This window comes from Danio rerio, chromosome 7 (genome assembly GCF_049306965.1).
Source record: "Danio rerio strain Tuebingen ecotype United States chromosome 7, GRCz12tu, whole genome shotgun sequence".
NCBI classification, from domain to species: domain Eukaryota; kingdom Metazoa; phylum Chordata; class Actinopteri; order Cypriniformes; family Danionidae; genus Danio; species Danio rerio.
Window position 1 is genome coordinate 42,624,427 of NC_133182.1, and position 23,297 is coordinate 42,647,723.

At 35.3% G+C, this 23,297-nt stretch overlaps 1 protein-coding gene across 3 annotated transcripts in view; it reads right to left on the minus strand.

The window, feature by feature from the left end:
- Nucleotides 1-23,297, minus strand: part of itfg1 (integrin alpha FG-GAP repeat containing 1) — a 228,834-nt gene that overhangs the window by 129,252 nt on the left and 76,285 nt on the right. For all 3 annotated transcript variants that reach the window (XR_012383480.1, XR_012383481.1, XM_073908876.1), the window contains exon 9: nucleotides 18,133-18,227. Coding sequence is in view for 1 of the 3 variants with exons in the window: in XM_073908876.1 (XP_073764977.1) it covers nucleotides 18,133-18,227 (95 nt within the window). In the remaining 2 variants the exon portion in view is untranslated. The remainder of the gene's footprint in view (nucleotides 1-18,132; nucleotides 18,228-23,297) is intronic.

Here is a 23,297-nt window from a genome sequence, read left to right on the forward strand (position 1 = left end):
TAGATTGCCTTATAACAAGAAGGTCGCTGATTTGAGCCTTAGCTGGGTCAGTTTGCATGTTCCCCCAGTGTTCATGTGGGTTTCCTCCGGGTGCTCCAGTTTCCCCCTCAAGTCCAAAGACATACGGTATAGGTGAATTGGGTAATCTAATTTGTCCATAGTGTATGAGTGTGAATGTGTGTGTATGGATGCTTCCCAGTGATGGGTTGCAACTGGAAGGGCATCCGCTGCGTAACACATATGGATAAGTTGGCAGTTCATTCTGCTGTGGCAACCCCTGATAAAAAAGGGAGAAGCTGAAATTTAAATAAATGAGTTAATAATTAGACATAAGTGTCTATGATAATAATTAATTTAAGTAACGCATTCATGAATAGACAATCATGTAATCGCTTCACTCTATACCAGTAGTCACCAACCTTTTTGAACCTGAGAGCTACTTCTTGGGTACCAATTAATGTGAAGGGCTAGCAGTTTGATATTCACATCTTAAATAACACATTTTCTCAATTTACTTTTAATTGTATGTTATTGTTAATAATTAATGTTATTCATCTATGTTGAGACACTGATCATGTTAATGATTTCTCACAATAGTTGTCAATAATGATTTAATAAGGTAGGAAACAGATAAATATCAATATGCAACACTTCATTTGTCTGAAATATAACTTAATGCCATTTTCAATTATACACCAATGCAAGTGTAATTTAAAAAAAATAGCTGCAAAAAAATTTGATGCAGCTAACTGGTGTGTGGGAATATGGTATTCTATTTTTAGAACAGGCCTGTGGGCAACTCATGTGATCCTCACAGGGCTACCTGGTCCCTGCGGCCAGCATGTTGGTGACCCCTGCTCTATTCTGATCATTATTGATTTTTACATTGACTGACACTCTCACAAACCTGTTCTCTCTATTGAATTATGAATATGTCACGCTAATGTGCAACAAAACAATGAAATTCATGATTAGAAAATATAAAATTTAAGATTTCGAGTTTGTCACTTCTGCCTAAGGAAAAAAAAAAGCAGTTACCTCACACTTTAGCTTCTCATCAAATAATCAGACTAATCAAATGCTCTGTAGGGATCTGACATGCCTTGCTCCCTTCACGCTATTGCTGTTGCCTATTGACCTTATTTTTGACGTACAAGCAGGCAGAGGAATTTGAATTTTTTTGGCTTGAGACATCCAATCTCATGCACTTCTATTAATTTGCAGATATTAAAACAGCGTGTTATGCTGCTTGATGTTGCAAACATATTTTTTCTTATATTATTAATCTATTATGTTTAGTCGTGAACACACCTGTTTGTACAGCAAGTAGTTTGACCATTTCATTCATTCATTCATTCATTCATTCATTCATTCATTTTCCTTCACCTTAGTCCCTTATTTATCAGGAGTTGCCACATCTGAATGAACCGGCAACTATCCCAGCATATAATTTATGCAGCGGATGCCTTTCCAGCTGCAACCCAATACTGGAAAACACAGATCCACGCTTACATTTACAAACACACTCATACATTAAGGCCAATTTCATTTTACCCAATTCACTTATACCAAATGCCTTTGGACTTTGGGAAAAACCATTGAACATGTGAAAAATACATTGCACACACACATACATTCACGGTCAGTATAATACATTTTTTTTTAAATTTAATAAGAAGAGTTCTATAAAGCGGATAAAAGATTCAGAATGTATAAGAGATTTCCTTTTACTTTGAAGACTTTTACTTTTCATGTTAATGCTATGTGAACACAGTTTGAGTAGAAACAGACCATAAAACATATCGGTCCAATCCGAATTACACTAAAAGTTGTATTTTAAAGCAGACAGGTGGTCTGACACACTCAACATTGTTAATTGGAAGTAAAGAGATCAACAAATGAGTATTTTAATGAAATTTATATTTTTTCATTATTATGAATTTTTGGAATAACTACAGCAGTCGCCATCGTCTGATCTCACATGAAGCAAGAGATCACGATGACATACAGTATGATGACGTGTGCAGGTGCTGTGGTGCTGTCCCAATTCTTAGGGGTAAATGTTGAAGCCCTTCCACTTAACACTTGGTTTTAAGGGCCAAGGGTAAGGGGTAGGGGTATAAAATAGAATTGGGATTGGGCCTAAGTGGTCAAATGTGGACAAGCTCAAAATGTTCATACACTAGTAAGCTGGTTGACCAAAACATATCACTATACAAGGTATAAACTGGACTTCAAGTCTGTCAGGGGGGAAGGCCTGTTGCTGAACACAGAGAAGAATCTCTCTAAAAAATTAGTCTCTCATCCAGCTTCTCTGCTGATCTACTGATTAACCCAATCAACCCATACTGGAGCACACACGCATACACACCTTAAGTCCAATCAAACCAGAAATGAGATGGAAGCTAATCAGTGTCATCCAGGATAATGAGACACTCTGTAATTAAGCAACTACCACAGAAAACAGGCTAATTTCTCATTTGGCTTCCTGCTTTAAGATGTTTATTGGCTGAAGACAGCTGGGAGAGACCTGCATAAATGCCACCGGAACATCTAGACACTAAGGATGATGGGATACCTCGACACTAGCGATTAGTTCAGCTTTATAGGTTTTTATTCTTGCTTGTTCGGGACACACATGACAGTCTGTCATGTTATGAGCCACTTACATCATCTGAAGTGTCTCATTTGTGTAAAAGACGGCATGAGCCCAGCAAACACGATGCGACTGAACAGCCTGAAATGTCAGCGAATTAGGATACATCGCTGTTGCCAAAGTGACAGAAAGGAGAAGAGGGAGGGAATGATCTCTTTAATGTAGAAAGCCATGATAGCCTTTCCTTAGCAAAAGTAATGGGACATCTTAGATAGAGGAGATGCTGTGTGCAGAATACAAATGGCTCATTTTCCTCCCTCCCTCTCCATATCAGTCGGGGAGACTTCATCACGTTTGCATTGCCAAGACTCCATCCCTGTGGCTTTGTTTACTAAAGCGCAAAAAGTCCCTGTTTTAGCCGAGCTACGCTTTCTCCACCACTCCCACATCCCAGCTGCGACGCTTCATTAGGCCAAGAAATTAAAATCAGAGCTCGCCGGCGGGAAGACACCAGACGAGGTGCCATTACATCAATAGGTGCCACTGACAGATGATATGAAAGTGCGACGTCTAATGAACTGCCATCTTTATGACACTCCAGGAGAAAAGAAAGAAAGTGAGAAAGATAAAAAGAAACAAAGAAGGATGGAAGAAAGAAAGACATGAAAGAAATGAAAAAAGAATGAAAAAAAAGAAAGAAAGAAAGAAAGAAAGAAAGTGGGAAGGAAGAAAGAAAGAACAAGCCAAGAAAAGGAAAAGAAAAGAAAAGAAAAAAAGAAAGCGAAATGAAAGAATGAAAGTAGAGTGAGAATGATAGGAGCGAAAAAATAAAGAGGAAAATAAGGGAAAAAAATAAAGAAATAAAGAAAGAAACAAAAAGGAAGAAAACACTGAAAGAACCAAAATGAAAACAAACAAAAAACTAAAACGAAAAAAAATAATGAAAGGGAAAAAGAAAAAAGAATAAAAGAAGGAAAGAAAAAACGAAAAAAAGAAAAAAGAGATAAAGAAAGAGAAAGAAAGAGCACATAAAGGAAGAAACCATTGAAAGAACAAAATGAAAACAAACAAAAAAGACAGAAAGAATAAAAAAAGGAAAGAAAAACAGAATGAAGAAAAAATAAATAAAAAAGAAAAAATGAAAGAAAGAAATAACAAGAAAAGGAAAAGAAAGAATGAAAGAACAAAAGAAAACAAAACAAAGAAATAAAATGAAAAGAAATACAGAAAGCATGAAAGAAGGAAAGGAAAAAAAACAAAATTAGAAAAGAAAGAAAGAATGACAGAAAAAATAAAGAAAAAAATAATAAAAGAGCAAAAGTAAAGAAAACAAATAAAATGAAAAGAAATAATTAACAAAGAAACGAAAGAAGAAAAGAATGATAGAAGAAAAGCAAGAAAAAGAACAAAAATAAAAAAGAAACAAAGAAAAAAATAAAATTAAAAGAAATAAAAAATGATGGAAGGAAAAGAAAAAGGAAAGAAAGAAAGAAAGAAAGAAAGAAAGAAAGATGGAGTACACATGTCATTGTAGCCAGCGTGAGCAGCAGCAGAATCTACAGCAGACGGGCTCTTCATTAGCCTCTCTAGAGGAGAGAAGCACCATTTGTAATGAAATGTGCTACAAGAAGCAGGAGACGGGCGTGTCAGATCAGAGCTGTTGATGGCAGGAGAGGTGGGAAGGGTACAGGCTGGTAATACTGCTCACAGTGTTTACGCCTGCAAGACTGTCCAGAAATGAAGGTCACCTGTAGGCAGTGATTAATTTGTAAATTAAGAGGGCTGCAATGTGAACTGCTGGTGGGGGTTGTGAAACGTGGACAGAAACGTGTGTTTAGCACCTCTGACACTTTGGGGAAGATTTGTGAGTAATACTGGTGTTATAGCAGAGAAAGCTTTGTTGATGACACTGGAAGGGCCGCTTACAGTGTTATGTTGACATAGGATTGCTACAGTAACTAGGGATGTTCCGATCGAGTTTTTTGCCCTCGAGTCCGAGTCAATTGATTTTGATTATCAACCGATATCGAAACCCTATCCAATACTTTTTTAATACATAAAAAAGAATAAAGAAGTGCAAAGAAACAGATCCAGGATGTTCCTCATTTTTGATTGAATTCAGCGTATTTTAACATTCAACAACTCTGTTAACAAACAGAGCACTTCTATGAGGTAGCTTGAACAATCAAGTAATAAATAACATCAATTCTTCACTTTTGGACTTTGGTGCAACAGTAAATATCAAAAATCTAATATAAAAACAAATAGCACCTCAACTTAAAATACATGGCAGGCAATCCCAAGTTTACATATCTCACAGTTTGCTATGGCAATGTTGTTGTCATCACCTTTATAAAACCTCCAGACTGCAGACATAATCATGCTTCCCGCTTTCAAGCTGCTTCCATGTTCTACTTTGCCGGCATTTAACCAATTGCATCTCTTCAAAAAAGTGAGGTAACGTCCAATCTGATTCAGATAGAGTCTGAAACTGCATGATTGGATCCGATTTCTGATCACGTGATCAAATCTGGACATCCCAGTAACAGTCAGTTTTGTAATAAAAAGATAAAATAAAAGTATTTACTTCCCAATATATAAAAATGTAATCTAATGAAATTATACTACTATACAAAATAAATTACACATCTTGTACTTTCTATTAATAAAGCAATTAAAAAAAAATAAAAATCATCTCAAAAATATTACGCAACACAACAATTCCTATATTACATGGTAAAAATGATAAATAAAAATATCAAATAAGAATAGCAACAATAATGATAATTAAATTTATATATAAATAAACATTATTTATTTATTTATTTAAATATTTATTATTTTAAACATTTTTAGCCAAAGTTATCAAACAGGTTATCCATATTTTATGCATGTTTGCTTGCAGCATTTTTTGCTCATCACAATAATATTTAAGCTCAATGCATCTTTCACATTAATCTGGTAATGTTAATACATTAACATTAATTTTGTCATATTTAATTAATCTGTTTATGTTAATACATTAACATTAATTTTGTCATATTTAATTAATCTGTTTATGTTAATACATTAACATTAATTTTGTCATATTTAATTTAATATGCCGAAAAAAAGATTTTGTTTTCTTTCAAGTGATTATTGTGATGAGAACTGACAACAAACATTTTGTATTACACATCCGTAATATTTAAAGAAAAGAGAGATAAACATATATTCAATATTCAACAGCTCCCACTTCAGTTAGAAATCAATAATATTGATGATGTTTTTTACACTTTATAAGATTTTCTTTAGGTTAAGTAACATAAATCGTAAATTATTAAGCATCTGAGAGAAGACGAACATATGGACAGAAAATTACCAGTATATTTCTTGACAACAAAGTCAAAGAAAGGTATTATCAGAGCTATGGTTCGACATAAATATGTGGGTGGTGTATTAAGTGTTGAATAGAGCAACAATTTGACTTCCTTTAGTTTATTTGAATTCCTTGGTTCATTTCATTTGGCAAAACAGGTGCTGCTTCAAATTGCAGTGGCACAAGATTGGCTTGTTAAAATATTATAATATATAATTGTAAAAATAGCTCACTGAAAAAGTAAAGACCAAATGAATGACTTAAGTTGTCCCTTGACAGACAAGTGGTTGTGGCACAGGACATTATCAGGTGGCAAAGGCGCTTAAGGAAAAAGCTAATGACTTGGCCTCTGGGTTGCTCCCTCAAGGAAAACTCTGAAGACTTCTTCAAAATTATACTGGATGGCATTAAACCAACTAGCATTTCACAAAACTAGTGAAAGGTTAAGATCCAGAGATGCTGCATGTGTAGCGCAGAAAACTTTAGCCTTGGATGGGAGATGTTTAAAACATTGAGAATGACAAGTATCTGCAGAATTCTGGAGCTTTCTGTTGAGTTCCTTGCACTACTAATGCACAAACCACACTTATATCTGCAGACGATGTGCAAGATGTGTGATTGGGTGGGTGAAATAAATTGATAATAAATACAATTTTCAGATTAGTAATTATGGGTGAATGAGATAAATAAATAATGATGCAAATATAAAAATTTAGATTTATACTTCATTTAACCTACAGTGGTGTATGAAATAGTTAATAAGACAGAAGTAAACACATTTTACAACTAACATGACATATTTTGGCCGAGTCTATGTAGCTTTCAACCAATTTATGAAGACACAAAAAACACTCTACTTTACAATCGTCAGTAGCTAAGTTTCCAGTCAACATTTTAAAATACCAAAAGATGGTTGGAAACAACAAGACGCACAAAAAAAAAAAAAAAAAAAAAAAAAAAAAAAAAAAAACAGCACCAACTGAATCTCAAGATAACATGCCAGCATTTGTTACAGTGTGTGGCATCTCATCTGCTGGCACAGATCATTTATTTAAAAGACCTACCATGGTTTCCAAGTTTGAGAAGCGTTCCCTTCTTTTTATTATTAATATATTGCACTCTTTTCTCAGAAAGTGATCCTTTTATTCTCATGAAAAAATGCCTCAATTCATTCAAAATTCAGAAAAATTAGCCAAAAACATTATGATAACATGACTTCAGAGGTTCAACTGTCATCATATAAATCTCCAAAAACACTTTTTGTGTAGTAACTCTTAATATCACTTTGCTTGTCTATATTTTCTCTCCTATGCCAGGTCATGGTGCACGCTTACACAATATAAATATATTGTCATCAGCTCAACATGCAAGCATTGTACTGTCCATAGTAAACATGTGCTCTGATCAGATCTGTAAGACGTAGAAAAACGAACAGTTTTTACAAGTTATTTTGTGCACAAAAGTATTCTTGGAGCTTCATATGATTGCAGTTGAACCATTAAAGCAGGGGTCACCAAACTTGTTCCTGGAGGGCCGGTGTCCAACAGATCTTAGCTCCAACCCTTATTAAACACACCTGAACAAGCTAATCAAGGTCTTACTAGGTATACTTAAAACATCCAGGCAGGTGTGTTGAAGCAAGTAGGAGCTAAACCCTGCAGGGACACCAGCCCTCCAGGACCGAGATTAGTGACCCCTGCATTAAAGTCACAAGGAATGTTTTGACAATGTTTTTGGTTCTTTTTCTGGACTATTAATGTCTTGAGACTGTTTATGGAGGGGATGAGGGAGCTCTCTGATGTTGTCTAAAATACCTTAATTTGTGTTCCAAACATGAACAAAGGTCTTTGTCAGCAATCCACTACCTGACAAAAAGTCTTGTCATCAATTCCAGATGTAAGAGCAACAAAAAATAACCTGACTTCTAGTTGATCATTTAGAAAAGTGGCAGAAGGTAGATTTTCCCCCCCCCCGATGAATCATCTATTGAACAGCATTTCAATCATCACAAATACTGCACAAACCTACTGGAACCAACATGGACTCAAAATTCTCATAGAAATCAGTCAAGTTTGGCGAAGAAAAATCATGGTTTGGGGTTACATTCAATGTGGGGTGCGCAAAAGATCTGCAGAGTGGATAGCAACATCCACAGCCTGAGGTATCGAGACATTTAGCTGCTTTTTACATTACAAACCACAGCAGGATAGTGCTCCTCCTCAAACTTCAGCCTCTACATCAAAGTTCCTTAAAGCAAAGAAGGGTAAGGTGCTCCAGGATTTTTTCTAGGCAAAGTTAGACCTTACTGTCCCAACTAAATAATTAAAAATCAAGGCATGATCATCTTTTATTTTGGTAAAACAAGTGTAATCTAGAGGCCTTTGCCTTTCATATAAGCCACTTCTGATACCAACTGATCAACTAGAATTCAAGTTATTATTTGTTGTTTCTAAAACTTGCACAGGTGACAAGACTTCTGTCAGGTAGTGTAGTGTGTTTGATAAAAAATTAAAAAAAAGGCAGCACACCTCAGCTTTAAAGACACATTTTTTTATGGTAAATCATATTAATTTAGTTCAATAAATTTAGTTTTACTAATATTAAAATTATTTTTGTTAATTTTTTTGAAGGCTCAATCCTCCAAAACACCCCATCTGCCCACTATATCATTATGCTAAATACAGGCAATTAGGGTATTTTTAACATGACACTTGGTTGAAGGTTCCATGTGGATATCTAAATCATAGAAACCTAAAGGTTTGGGTGGTATATGCTTTATTTTAACAGTGGATTTTTGGTCTGGGTTTCAGGGATGTCTTTCTCATCCAATAAAAAATACATTTGGCCTTATTTCTGATAAGGCAATCAGCTGCCAGCCACTTGGAGCACAACAACTCTCTCATTAATGCATTTTATCACACTCAAATCCACACAGTTTAATCAGTTTAGATAGCGTTAAAAACTCTTCCGATTTTATGCGTGTCGACGGAGGATTCATGAGTGGCAGAACATGAGCTGAACAGGTGGTGCTGTGACACCAGGGAGCAGAACGACACGAGCACTGACAGAACCACCAGCTGCCTGAGCCAGAGACTAAATGAAGGCCTCAGCACCCTGTATGGGGTAAGCAGATAATGGCCAATCTAACCTCCTCAGAGTGCAACGATGGCTCAGCACAGGAGACATCTTTACACCGATGTCTGGGAAATGTAGCCCTCAGCAGCTTCATCCACAGGACGTTTACTTCTGATCATTTAGAGGTGTCGTGATAAACGGAAACGGCCAGACACAAAGTCACATCCACACTTACGATGATCAATAACGTAAGACAAACTGCTCAGAGACTGACGCTTAAGGTGATTTTAGGTTTCACAGGATACAAAAACAATCAGACGAGCAAACAAACACACACACACACACATACACACACGCACACACACACACACACACACACACACACACACACACAGGCACTAAAGTAGTGTGAGCTGTGAGACTGAGTGTAAATATTATTTCTACTCCTCAGAGGAAAAAAATGAATGAAATAAACGGCCTGACACACTCAGCTGATGCTGCCAAGCTGGAAACAAAGTTGCTATTACAGAGTACATGAAAATGAAATGAATAAGTGTGAGATGCCCCGGGCTGAGGGAGAGAAAGAAGGAGAGAGAGGGAAAAAGAGAAAGAGAGAGAGAAAGCAGCGTCCATCCGTCCCTCCCTTCTTCCCCCGTTCCCTCTCTCACGACTCGAAACTTGAAATTCAATACACACGTACACACACAGACGCTCACTTCCACCACCTCAGACAATCTATTGCCTCGCTCTCCATCATTTGCTCCCCATCTCTCTTTCTTTCTTGTGCCATGTTTTATGGATGCTGCTTTGCTGCATTGCAGCTTAAGGGATAGTTTAATTCTGTGTTGATTCCAAAGTCCTGACCCTCTGATTCTGGAAACCACATTTACATTTAGATCCTCAAGGGGGGTGGGGGGGGGGGGGGGGGGGGGGGGGGGTCATACAGGTGTAAACCGCATGCAAATACTGGGAAATGGATGTCTGATTGTCAAAATGCTTCACAATAAAACATAGATTTGGTGTTTTCAAGCTAGCTTTACCTCCGAGGATATAATGATTGGAAAATATCTCAGGTATATAATAATAATACTGACTTTAACTGTAAATTTAAAAATATTTTTAAGAAATTACAAAACAAAGTAACTTTTACATTTTAAAAGAAACAGAATTCATCACAGCGACACATTCACGCAGACTGATATCTATTATTAGGGGTATTAGGGGTACTATTCAAGAGTAGTGCTGAAACCATATTGCAATAGTTAGAAAAGTCCAAATATCACTTTTGGTGAATTTCTGGTATGGTAAGGTACGGTACAGTTCAGTAAGCTTTTTATGCCTTTTAAAGTGACTGGGCAGACGAAAAGGTAAGGCATAGAAAACAAAAAATGCGGTAGTAAAGATAGTAGTACAAAAAAAAGATGGTAGTAAACCCTGATCATTTCCGTTTATACAGTTGAAGTCAGAATTATTAGCCCCCTTTTGATTTTTTTTCTTTTTTAAATATTTCCTAAATGATGCTTAACAGAGCAAAGAATTTTTCACAGTATGTCTAATAATATGTTTTCTTCTAGAGAAAGTATTATTTGTTTTATTTTGGCAAGAATAAAATCAGTTTTAATTTTTTACAGCCATTTTTAAATCAAAATAATTACCCTCTTTAAGATAATTTAAATTATTCTACAGAAAAAAACATTGTTATACAATAACTTGCCTAATTACCTTAACCTGCTTAGTTACCCTAATTAACCTAGTTAAGCCTTTAAATGTCACGTTAAGCTGTTTAGAAATGTGTTGAAGAAATCTTCTCTTCGTTAAACAGAAATTGTGGGGAAAAATAAACAGGGGGGCTAATAATTCTCTTATACTTCAACTGTAAATATTTAGTTTTTTATTACATACTAAAAATCTAAAATCTTTTATTTATTCCTATGTGGTTTCTTGTACAGTAAAGCTGGTCAGAGGGTACTGTATGCTTAGCAAAACAAGAATGTCAACTAAAAATGTACAACTTTTTTATGCATTTTGGCCATTCACTCACACATGCATTTTAGGGCCATATGCAAAACAACAATGGCCAACAAAACTGTATTTGTGGACCATGTGGATGTGTGCTGACGGGTAGTGTGTTTTTTTACAAATTGATTTTTGCTAACTACTGGCATGGTGTGCATAATTCTGGGAAGCGTTTAGTAAATGCTGCTGTCTGTATGTAAAACAAAGAACACAGAAAGTAAAAAAATAGAAACAAAGTAAATAAAAAAAAAGCTAAAAATAAAAATGAATATTTAAAAAGGCGGCAACAACAAAGCTCCAATAATGCCAATTAATAAATTAAAAAGGCTCGCACTGCCTTGTATACGCCTTTTTAATTGAATAAATTGCCATTTTTGGAGCTTTGGTGTTGCCGCCTTTTTAAATATATATTTTTGCACTTTTTGCTGTTTGGCTGAGCACTCATTTCAAGTGATGTGCATCCTTTTGTGTATTTTTGAAAATAAAAATAAACATACTTTTTAAATTAAAGTATATTATTTTTAATGTAAACTTACCCTGAGTTATGGCTTGGGTAAAGTTCAACTTAAAGTCGGCATGATGCAGAAATAGCAACAATATTTTCTTAAAGTCAAATGAGTTCTCAAACAAGAAATATACATGACAGTCTACTGAACTGACTGTAATCATTATTAGAGAAAATAAATCAAAATAAAGTCAAGCCTGAGGGAAAATGTATATATTTGATTAAGAGGGCACATAAATTATGGTTACAGGGAAACCAATTCCTTAATTTCAGCTTGTAGGCCTGCGGAGAAGAGATAAGATATTCGGGTAACACTTAATGTATTCACTAAAATTAACAAACAATGAACTATACATTTATTACAGTATTTATTCGTATTAGTTAACATTAGTTAATGAAAATACTGTTGATCATTGTTAGTTCATGTTAACTCAGTGCAATAACAAATGTTAACAAGCATCAATTTGGATGTAAATAACTAACTAGTAAATGTTGAAGTATGATTAATAAATGTGATACAGGTGCTGTTTATTGTTAGTTCATGTTATTAAATACATGAACTAAGGAAACCTTACTGTAAAATGTGACTGAGATTTGTGTGTGCTCCCAGTAACAACAAATTATCTATTATTTTTTCTATTTCGATTATCTTTTCATCTATTATAACATTTGTATTATCAATTCATTATTTAATAATATTAATTATATATAATTATTTATTAATTAAAACACTATTAAATACTATTAATTTTATTTTTTGTCTTTTTTATATAAATATATAAAATAAAAAAAATTGGTCCCTCCAGCTTCCATTTAAGAAGTTGCCAAGCTCCAAAATTACATGATTGGCTGAGAAATTAGCTGAGATCTTAGATCTACTCAAGTAAACAATGTGTGTACATTCTTTTGGGAAAACAATGATGTCCTTGATAAACTCGACCCGTCATTAAACAAAGAAAAAATATAAAAAATAAATAAATAAAAAAATGAAAAAAATGTACACAGACACCAAGTAATAAGTGAATGAGACGTGCCCATTTGAACAGCCACCTGAATATGTGTGTGTGTGTGTGTGCGTGTGTGTGTGAGGGTGATGACAATCGCTGTCCCTAATCACTCTAATGAGTGTGATGTTACATGTGTTTACACTGTCAATATTAAGCAGATGAGCTGGAAAGGAAAACAGAGAGAATGAGTTTATTCAGCTGACGATGTGTGTGAGAGAGAGACACAATTTGTGTGATTAGCACACACACAAACACACACACGCATGCACGCACAAAACAGAAAAATCCCGGGCCAATTAAATCATAGACTGCCTTTCTTTGACGCATCTTTTGTTATTCCCCAGCTTTTGTCAAGTGTTTGTTTTCTTTCTATCTAGCCTTTTCAATACACCACGTGTGCTATGTGCTACGTCTATATCAGTCTTGTTCGTTATTTGGCAGCGTTGAATAAACTCTTTCAAACCAAAAAGCGGTTTGTTGTTTTGTGAAATCTAAAAAGAATGAAGAAGGAGAGAAAGACCCATAATGGACAGAGAGAAAGTGATGGACAGATGGAAAAATAAAGAAAGAGTCAAATTTTTCTTTCCTTTCAGTGTATCTGATAGTGAAGACTAGTGCCTGTGGCAGGCGGACAAAAGCTGACACGTGTTCCCCGCCCTTTACATTCTTGCCCTCTCCTCGTGTCCGTCCATCTTTGTTCCCTTTCTCTCTGGTCCCAAGGCCTGTGACAGCCAGACTTTGTATGTGTGTGTATGTGTGTGGACAGAGATAACCGCTGCCTGCCACTGTGAGGCTGACATTCAGTTAAGAGTATGAGCTGCCAGCCCACAGCAGGCCGTCACACAATGAGCTCTAAATAACTATATGCCACTGTTATTATAGACTGCCATTATAACCCATTATCTTCTTTTGAATATTCATATATGCTGTAGTTAATATATGTTTTGCAGAATATTTCCTGAATGGCCCTTCTTGACTGAAAAGAATGATCCATAAATCAATGCAATTCTTTCATATATGCATCTGATAGTCCATTCCCTATTTTATACACCCCCCACCATCTCCCCCCCCCAAATAATAAATGAATAAAAAAACTAAATGAATAAAAAATAAATGAAGGATGGATGGATAAAAAAATAATATTGGGATGTAAAAGTATCAAGTTAGATAAAAAAATAAATATAAATAAATAAATCAATATTTTAAACTAACCAAGTGCAGTCAATCAGTCTAATTAACAAATGAAGCAAAAAATACTCTCAAGTCAGTGAATTAAAATATAACATTTTTTGGTGTGTTTAATGAATATTTAAAAAATATGAGCTATCAATTTAAATCTCTCTGAAACACTGCTCTGTACAACTGTAGCAAAGAGAGAATTTCATACAGTCGAATTTACATGATATTAGAAAAATACAGCACTTAAAAGTCTGGGTTTAAAAAAGAAAAATATGAAATTGGAACTGACACCATGGAACGATGCCACCAAGTTCTCCTGATGCTGGCACCAACATGTGTTTTGGTAGCGCTGCACATTATATTATCAATATTTGATTTGTTTTTTTTTTTTTGCTCTCAGGAAATGCATATTTGACATCTTAGTTTGAATGTGGTAGTTGTGCATTGGTATAATAATGATAATAATAATAATAATAATAATAATATTATTACTATAATAATATTACTATTATTATAATTATAATTATTATTATTATTATTATTATTATTATTATTATTATTATTTTATAGGTAAAGTTATCTGTAAAAAATATAACAACCTCATTATAGCTATATTTGTAGATCACAATAAATAACATAAAAACCTCACCATAGGAAAATTATTCAAACTTCATGTTTATATGCCCTTTGTAATGAAAAACAATGACCGGAAAGCTGTTTTGTACAAATACAAATACAAATGCAACACTAGTATAACATGTTAACAAGAAAATAACCACTGTGTCTAAAAACTAAAAATGCTACCTTGGGAGACAGCAAGGTGGGAAGGCATCAGGGCACATCAGAATCTAAATTCTACTTCCTGTCTGAGATGGTATCTCATAATTCCTTCGGTGCTTTTGATATCCCAGAATCCTGTGCATACCATTTCTAACAGCTGAGCTAAAAAATTTAAATGACATCTCGAAGCGCACCTTGGATGTCATTTTGTGTGGCAACGTACACTGGTTTTGCTGTAGTAAAATCTAATATATTTAGTGTCATCATTTTTAAATTGTAATATTAAATGTCAAGTGTAACTAGAATTTTTTAGGTCAAATATTTAATATTTACACTTATACTTGTAATAAATGAAATGAGTGGAAAGAGTTAAATATTAGTGTTCATTTATTTGTGATATTTAAATATTTTCTAGCATTTGCAAATCTAGAAATGTGCTTACACTAGCTCTGAGATCAATAAGCATTTTTAAAGTAATTTTGCTCTTGAGTTCAATCTGCTCAAAATAAAGTGATACAACACATTTCAAGTCAGTGTAAATTAAATTAAGATAAGCCAAGTGTACTAACTTGTAACTAATAAGATTTACTTAATTTGATAAAAGCAATGTTCCTTCTGCCAAAAAAGCACTTGACATTTACTTGATTAATTAGAAAAAAAATATATCTTTTAATTTATTTAGGTGTTAGATAAAACATTAAGTATTTAAACATTAAACATTAAGATTAAACAATAAACATTAAGTATTGCAGTAAGCAAATAATAGCAGGTATCACCAAAGCTCTATTTTGTTGTACATTATTTCTGAGACAAGGGGCCCTATCATACACCCGGCGCAGAGTGGTGCAAGGCGCGGTGCAATAACTTTTTGGTAGTTTCAGCTCGGCGCAAGAGTCGCTTTGAGGCGTTGTGCTACGCTGTTTAAATAGCATATGCATTAGCGCTCATTTGTGCGCTCATAGGCGTTCTGGTCTAAAAAGGAAGGCGTTCTGAGGCGGACTGCTGGCGCGTTGCTATTTTGAGAAACTATAATAGATTTTTCATTAGACCAAAACTAACCCTTCATTAGGTCTAAACTCCGGCGCAGAGTTGCGCCTTCCTTACACACTGCTTAATACGCACAAGAGAGCAATAGGCAAATATCTTTACATATGAAAAAATGTAAATATTAAAGATATATATAGGATATGATAAGAATAGATATAGAATATAAATATAAAGGATTAAAATATTACACAACATATTTTCTAGCCCACATAAATATGAAAAAAATCACTGCTTTTATGTCTTCTTCATCTCGGGAGGCTTTTTCAGTTCATTCATAACAATTTGCTTTTGTATAATGTTATTATTCTTAGCAGTATTATTTATTATATCCATATTTATATTTGTTTTATTAAAAACAAGCTTAGATTTGCCCACCTGTCAGGTTTTAGACCATATGGGGCACAGCATGTGTTTTAGGATATAACTCAGGTTTTTGAGCACATTTTGTTATTATTATTCATTTATTCGTTTGCTGGAAATTAGAACTGAATTTAGAAATAGTTTTGAAACGAATCTTTGCGCTTAACAAACAAAAGTATTTATTTATAGACTAATTGATGTCTGTGCGTAAAGGTTTCCCTATCCAAGAGCGAAAGTGAAAGTGATCCATTATCTCTCAATTCTCACGCAGTAGATGCTCTGTTTAACAGTTTTCTGCTAAAAAACTGTTAACTGTAACTGTTTGCTTGTGAAATGCTCATTTTTTCCACTTAGACTTACTTTGCGTCCTGTAAATAGCGAATGCGCTCTTGGCGCGACGCAGCTGACTCTTAAAGGGAATGGGAGATGAGACTCTGATTGGTTTATTCTCAAAACACACCTATAACTCATCAAGAAAATAAACTTAACCCTTTTAGACCATGCGCCGAGGCGCAAGGCAGATTTCCCGTCCTTAAATTAGCAAAAACGTGTTCTGACATATAATATATATATATATATATATATATTTTTTTTTTTACTATTAAAACTATTTGCCTTAGTAACGTTCGTCAAATAAAATGAAGTGGTTAAATAAATAAAAAATCCAAATATTCCTAAATATATTGTTAAAAAATATTCAATACTTATTAACCTTTTGACTGCCGCTTTACCAAACGGTTGACCATGTTTTTACTGTTTTATTTTTTTTTGGTTTACACTACACAGCATTGTTGGTTTACAAAAAAAAAGTAAAAAAAAAAAATTATTAAATATAATCCTGTTGCACTACTATACTTGATTTTGGTTTTATTGTAAAAAATAAAATTAAATAAAAAACAACAAGGAAACATGTTAAATGACAATCTGAAATATTTTACGACATACTTGACAAACCAAGATGATTTGGTATTCAATTTTTTTTATTTGGAATATTATTTAAAATTAATTGGTCTTACACTTCATATTTTCAGATTTGTCATAGCATATGTATTAATCCCTGTACGTCTACCATAAACTGACATATGAACCATTTGGTAGAGGTTGATATTTTAGAAATTATGAGGCGTTAAAAAAAAATTGCATTGAGTTTGTTAATTAGCGACATTAAGAGTTAAGAAATGCATTCCAAACTTTTTTTTCTTGGTGGGGCAGTTAAGGAGTTAATACTGAATGATATGTAAGATTATATTGTGATTATTTATTTATTTATTTTTTTTTTTTGCTGTATCGCCCAGCCCTAGTTTGATTTGAGATGACAAGATAATTAGTTTGATTCAACAAAAAAAGGCATCAATAATATTCTTAGTTTAGGAGTTTTGTTTAGGGGAGTCAAAAGTTGGTCCTGGAGGGCTGATGTCCAGCTTAGTTAAGCTGCAACTTCCTTTAACACACCTGTATGGAAGTTTCTAGCATACCTAGGAATAGCTTGATTAGCTGGTTTACGTGTGTTTAATTGGGAATTAAACTAAAATGTACAGAACACTGGCCCTCCAGGACCGAGTTTGGACACCCCTGCTTTAGTTTGTTGTAGTTTTTGGAGTGAAAAGTCTATAAGGCTGATATATGTGGCACAGGGAACAGTTTTCAACATGTGTTGTGGAGAATGATTAGAGTGTTTTTAGTTGGGTTTAAGGTCATTTTAGATTTAAGGTTTAAGGTCAAACCTGCAATGAACTTAGATGGATCTCACTGGTGTTCACATGATTGACTGCGCAGTGCTCTCTTTTCTTTTAAACCAAGCAGAAAAATAGTTCAGAACAAACAAGCAGCAGTCGCGTTCCCCTTTTGGCGTATTCCCAGTGTACCTCGCACACGTCAGAATGTCACCGCTTATCAGTTCAGCAAATCTGCAGTGGCACCAGCGTGACCTCTTACAAAATTAGTTGCACATGAGAAACTGACATTTAGTCAGCTTGTGAATCAAATTAAATCAGGATATCTGTATCAATCCCCAGCCCTACCACGCATCTATCCGTCACATCAATCCATCTGTCAATTTTAGAAGCCACAGTGATATAAATGTTTAAAACGGCCCAATCACCATCCTCAAAGCAGCTCTGAAACCTCACTGCATCCAAACATCACACGCAAACAGATGAATATGTGGGATGGAGGAGTGTGACAGACTAATAATGCAGGGCTTGTGTACCTTTGTCCCCCCAGGCCTGGCCAGGTATATTGCACTTTTAGCACACGCATCGTCCATACACACCGGCAACAGGTGGTCCTGGAAGCCATCACCGTCTGAGGGGGAAATAAATAAATACAACAGGGAATGAATCAGGAGAGTGGAAGCAAAATGAGCTTTATGACATACTAATGCATCTTTTCATTTGGTTGGTAATGCTCCTGAATTGGGCATATGGAGATAACGTCATGTGATCCTGAGCATGTGTAATGAAGTGTGTAGCAGCCTGGTGTGTTGCAGTTTGTCCTGGTGTCAAAATCCTGCGCCCGAGTCTTTATTCCTTCATGTTTACCGCAAGCTCTTACTATTAATATGAAATATTAAAAAGACATGGTGAGAGGAATAAAATAAATCAACAAAATAAAAAAGCAGCTTGCTTGAAAAAATAGATTGAAGAGGGAGAGGAGAGAACTGGAGGGAAAAACAGTAGAGAGAAAAAGAAAAGGCGATATGCATTGACATTCATAGCGTCTACCGAACACCAAATAGCCATGTAGATCAGACTGGCAGCCCTGCAGAGAAACAGAGAATTACACACAAACACAAACGCAAGTTCATTTTGTGATCATGGTGGGGTTTTTCCATTTTCAGATTCCTGTAGTGCAAACTATAAAGCACGATGTTGGCAATGTCAAGGTCATCTGTATGATATAATATAAAGGCAGCTATATATATATATATATATATATATATATATAGATAGATATTGAACAGCTTTAAAAAATCAATACTGATACCGTTTTAATATGGTTAATACCATAAATAACCCAGCGCCAGGCACTCTGGGTGGTGCTCTATCATGCTAGGTGGCAGTACAGCAACACTGGTTTCCATCCATCATCAAATGAAAACTACACAGTGTATAGCTAATACCGCTGTACATTATTATTTTGAAGGATACAGAAAACATCAAGACAAAAAGTTAGTGGTAGTGTTATGGATTCTGCTGAGGTATTTCCAGCCTGCAGAAGGTGTCGTTCAACGGTGAGTGCACAAAAGGAGACAATACCACCAATTTAACAACCTTGGTCTCCATCATCCTGCACATTCTGAAAGAGTAAGTTGCACTTAGTTTGCTAACTCTGAAACTGTTACACTAAAAGGTGCACTATATGCTGGAGTTTCAGTTAAAGAAAGTTTTAAAGGGGTAGTTCGTCATCCTTCAAATGGTTCAAATTTGCTTGAGTTTTTCCCTATGGTTGAACACAATAGGAGATCATTTAATGAATGCTCAAAACCAGTAACCATTGACTTCCATAGTATTTGTTTGTCCTACTACGGAAGTCAATTGTTACAGGTTTTCAGCTTTCTTCAAAGCATCTTTCTGTTTCCAACAGAATAAAGAAACTCATAATGGTTTGGAAACACTTCAGGGTGAGTAAAAGCCTAGTAAGAGCTTAATTCGTGTTTTATATGCTATAAATTACTTAAGTAAGTACTTTTAATGTTGGTGTCGGACAACTGAAAATAGATCTGGTAGCAGATTTCTCAGCCTCTGATACTTTTTCATTTAGCACTTTTTTGTTAAAATGTTTTATCATTTAGGATATGCGTTTTCACATTCTGATTCTAATGCCTAATAAGTACATTGTTAAAATTACTAAAATTAAATTAAATCTTCTTAAGAATGAAATATTAAAGGGTTCTATTTTAACGATTTAGGCACAAAGTCTAAACCATTAAAGGCACATCTGAATCCCCTTTTACTGTTTTAAGGAAGGAAAAACGCTTTGCATTGCGGTGCATGGTCTAACAGGGTTGGGCTTATTCTCTTAATGAGTTATGGGTGTGTTTTGAGCATAACTGCATTAAACCAATCAGAGTCTCATCGCCCATTCCCTTTAAGAGTCAGTTGCGTAAAAGCAATAGGGCATTTGCTATTTACATGGCAGACTTTGTAGTGGAAAAACTGAACGATTCACTAGCGAGAAAACAGTGAAAACAGATCATCTGCAGTGCAAGGATAAAGAACAAGCCTCTTCATTTCAGACTTTTTACTTTCTCTTTACTTTGCTTCCTTAATTTCGAGGAAAAGTCCTTCTAGCTGCAATACAACACTGGGAACCCCCCTACATTCTTGCATTCACACACATACACGACCAGTTAGCTTATTCAATATACCTATACCACATGTCTTTGGATTATGGGGTATGCCGGAGCACCTGGAAGAAACCCACGCAAACACAGGGAAAACATGCAAACTCCACACAGAAATGCCAACTGACCCAGACTGTCATGCTACCCACTACGCCACTGTGATGCCCCAATGTAAATGATAAAATAAGCTTTTAAAATGTTTAATGTCTTGTTAAACTTCTTTTTTTATGTCTTAAAGATAATACTTTTTGTATTACCATAAATACTATTTGAACGTGGTTAGCACTGTCACCTCACAGCAAGAAGGTCGCTGGTTTGAGTGCCAGCTGGACCAGGGGGGATTTCTGTGTGGAGTTTGAATGCTCTTCCCGTGTCTGCGTTGGTTTTCTCTGAGTGCTCCAGTTTCCCCCAGTACAAAAAAACATACAGCATAGATTAATTGGATAACCTAAAATTAGCCGTTGTTTGTGAATGAGAGTATGTGTGTGGATGTTTTCCAGCACTGAGAGTGTCCGTTCAGAGCAGGGAGGAGGTTGGAAGGGCATCCGCTGTCTAAAACAATTGCTAGAGTAATTGGCAGTTCACTCCAATGTGGCAACCTCTAATTAAAGCAGTGAGTGTAAGAGAGAATAATGCAACTTATAACACCAAAAATGCCCTGCTAAAGATTTATTCACCTCTCAATAATATTGCACTGAATCTAAATAATATTTAGTCTGCCAGTCTAAGCAAATTTTAGTTTTGTTGGTCTCCACATTGTAGCTGACTTGGGGAACGTTTGTTCGAATAAAACCTGAAACCTCCACACACATTCAGCCTTATCACCAGAAGTCAGAGCAGCACTGCATTCCGCTGCTGAGATAAAGAATCTATGCTGACTTCTGTTTTCTGTATTTATAAGAGCTTTCCTAGTACATCAGGAGACAGAATGCAACTGTGTGTGTGTATGTGTGTACGCTAGAATCAAAGCATTAATAAGCATAGAGGAGTATTATAGGCCAGTTGCTTATTACCACTAATTCACCCTGCTTTCTACTCTACAGAATATGTGCACATGATTAGTAGGTCTAGAATCACAAACACACACACACAAAAAAAACTCCACAACCCACACACACCATCACAGGCACACACATGATGACTAGGCGTTAAATGTCACATCATATTACATGTGACACTGACTTCGAGCAAGAAAAAGAAAATGGTAAAGAGGACATCTCTGCTATTCTCTACCTTCCTGACAGTTCTCTAGTATTGAATATCATTCAGCTAATGAATAATGCATTTGGCTGTCACATGTAAAAAAAGAAAAGAGCAATTACCATCCTGAAAGAGCAGATGGAGAATTTTGTCTAACATATGTTGGTGCATTCATAATGACACATCCATGTCAAGACTGACTACATTCTGACGGAGCATAGTCATGAATTATCATACTTCTGCACTGTATGGGTGGTAGAGGGTGTGACTCTTACAGTTCTGAATCTGGACTTTGCTGGATCCCTTGATTTCTAATACGTTTGTACAGAATTATTTTACAAGAAAAATCACTTCACCAGACAACAGACAGAATCTGTGGATCTTTTTGCTACTTCAGTGCAATTTTTTTTACAAAGATGTGTGGATTTACGTGAAATGATTTTGATAATGTAGCAGCTGAAACCTATTAAATAAAAAATAACTCTTATAAAATAAGCTTTACAATCAAAATCCAATTAGAACCACTTGTTTGGTAAACAAAGCTACAGCAGGTCTCTCATATAATAGATTCACTAAATGACATCAATTACCTAACATTAGAATTTCAATCAATAATAACAATGAAATTAATATAAAAAAGTGAATAAATATATATTTACACATATTTAATTAAGTAAATGAAAAGATTGAATGATGCGCTCAACAACTTGTAGATTTCTGTGGGCAAAATGAGCAAAGCAGTAAAAAAGTAGAAGAAATGAATTACATTCAGTCTGTTATTACGTTTGTCCTTATGTCATGGCATGAATGTATTGTCAGTTAACCCTTAAAATGGTCAAATTTAGAAATCTGTTTGTTAAATCCAGGAAGAAGCTTATCATGGGTCACAGCTAAAAGATATCAGAACAACAACCCAGGCTCATTCTGAAAACGTACCCCTTTATACATTTCTGGAGAGTGCCAAAAACGTCACAGGAGCTAAATTCTTTTGCAGTTTTTGTTTTCGCGAATCCACCAGAGATCGTTGTGTACGCTTTGTGAGATCTCAAATTTCTCTCACTAGTGCCATTTGCGCCTGCTCTTCTCGCATAAATCCACCAGAGGCCGCTGTCGACTGACTGAATGACTGACCGATTGGCTGGTTCACCCTCCTCCTTCCCTAAACCCAACCAATAGTGTTTTCAAAAACACCTATTAAACCGGACACCCACTTCCCTAAACCCAACTGACAGTGTTTTCAAAAGCAATCCAAAAAAAGAAAAGTCCTCGTCTAATTTTTAACACGTTTTTAGATTTTACCACATTCTCACCCTGTTAATTACTTGTTTATTTAATTTTTTGCCTTCTGTTTTTGTTTTACCTGCCTTCTGGAACCGTTCTTCGCCGGACTCGAACCCCGTTGTCGTGTTCAACTCCTCTTTGCATCTCAAGCCTGCCAACATACACGGCGAGGCACTAGACAAATTGGTAACGGCGAGAAAGTTGTCCATCCAGAGGTGAGCGGTTAGTTGTTAACGTGAAAAGGAACGAAGTCATACCGCCCTGTAGCATTTGTTTTAAAGATGAAATGCAGCCATATGTACTTCTGGCTACATAATTTGCGATCTCCAGAAATGTATATAGGGCTACGTTTTCAGAATGAGCCTATGTTGCAGAACACACATAGTGCATAGAAATGTACTTTCCATTTTAAAGTCTATTAATATTGGTGTCCCTTAGAGGTGTGTATCGTCACCACTCTTGTTCAGACTTTACACCAATAAATAGGTGTCACCACCTTTGAAATATTTTTGCTAAATTCTCAGATATTACTGCCATTCATGGCCACC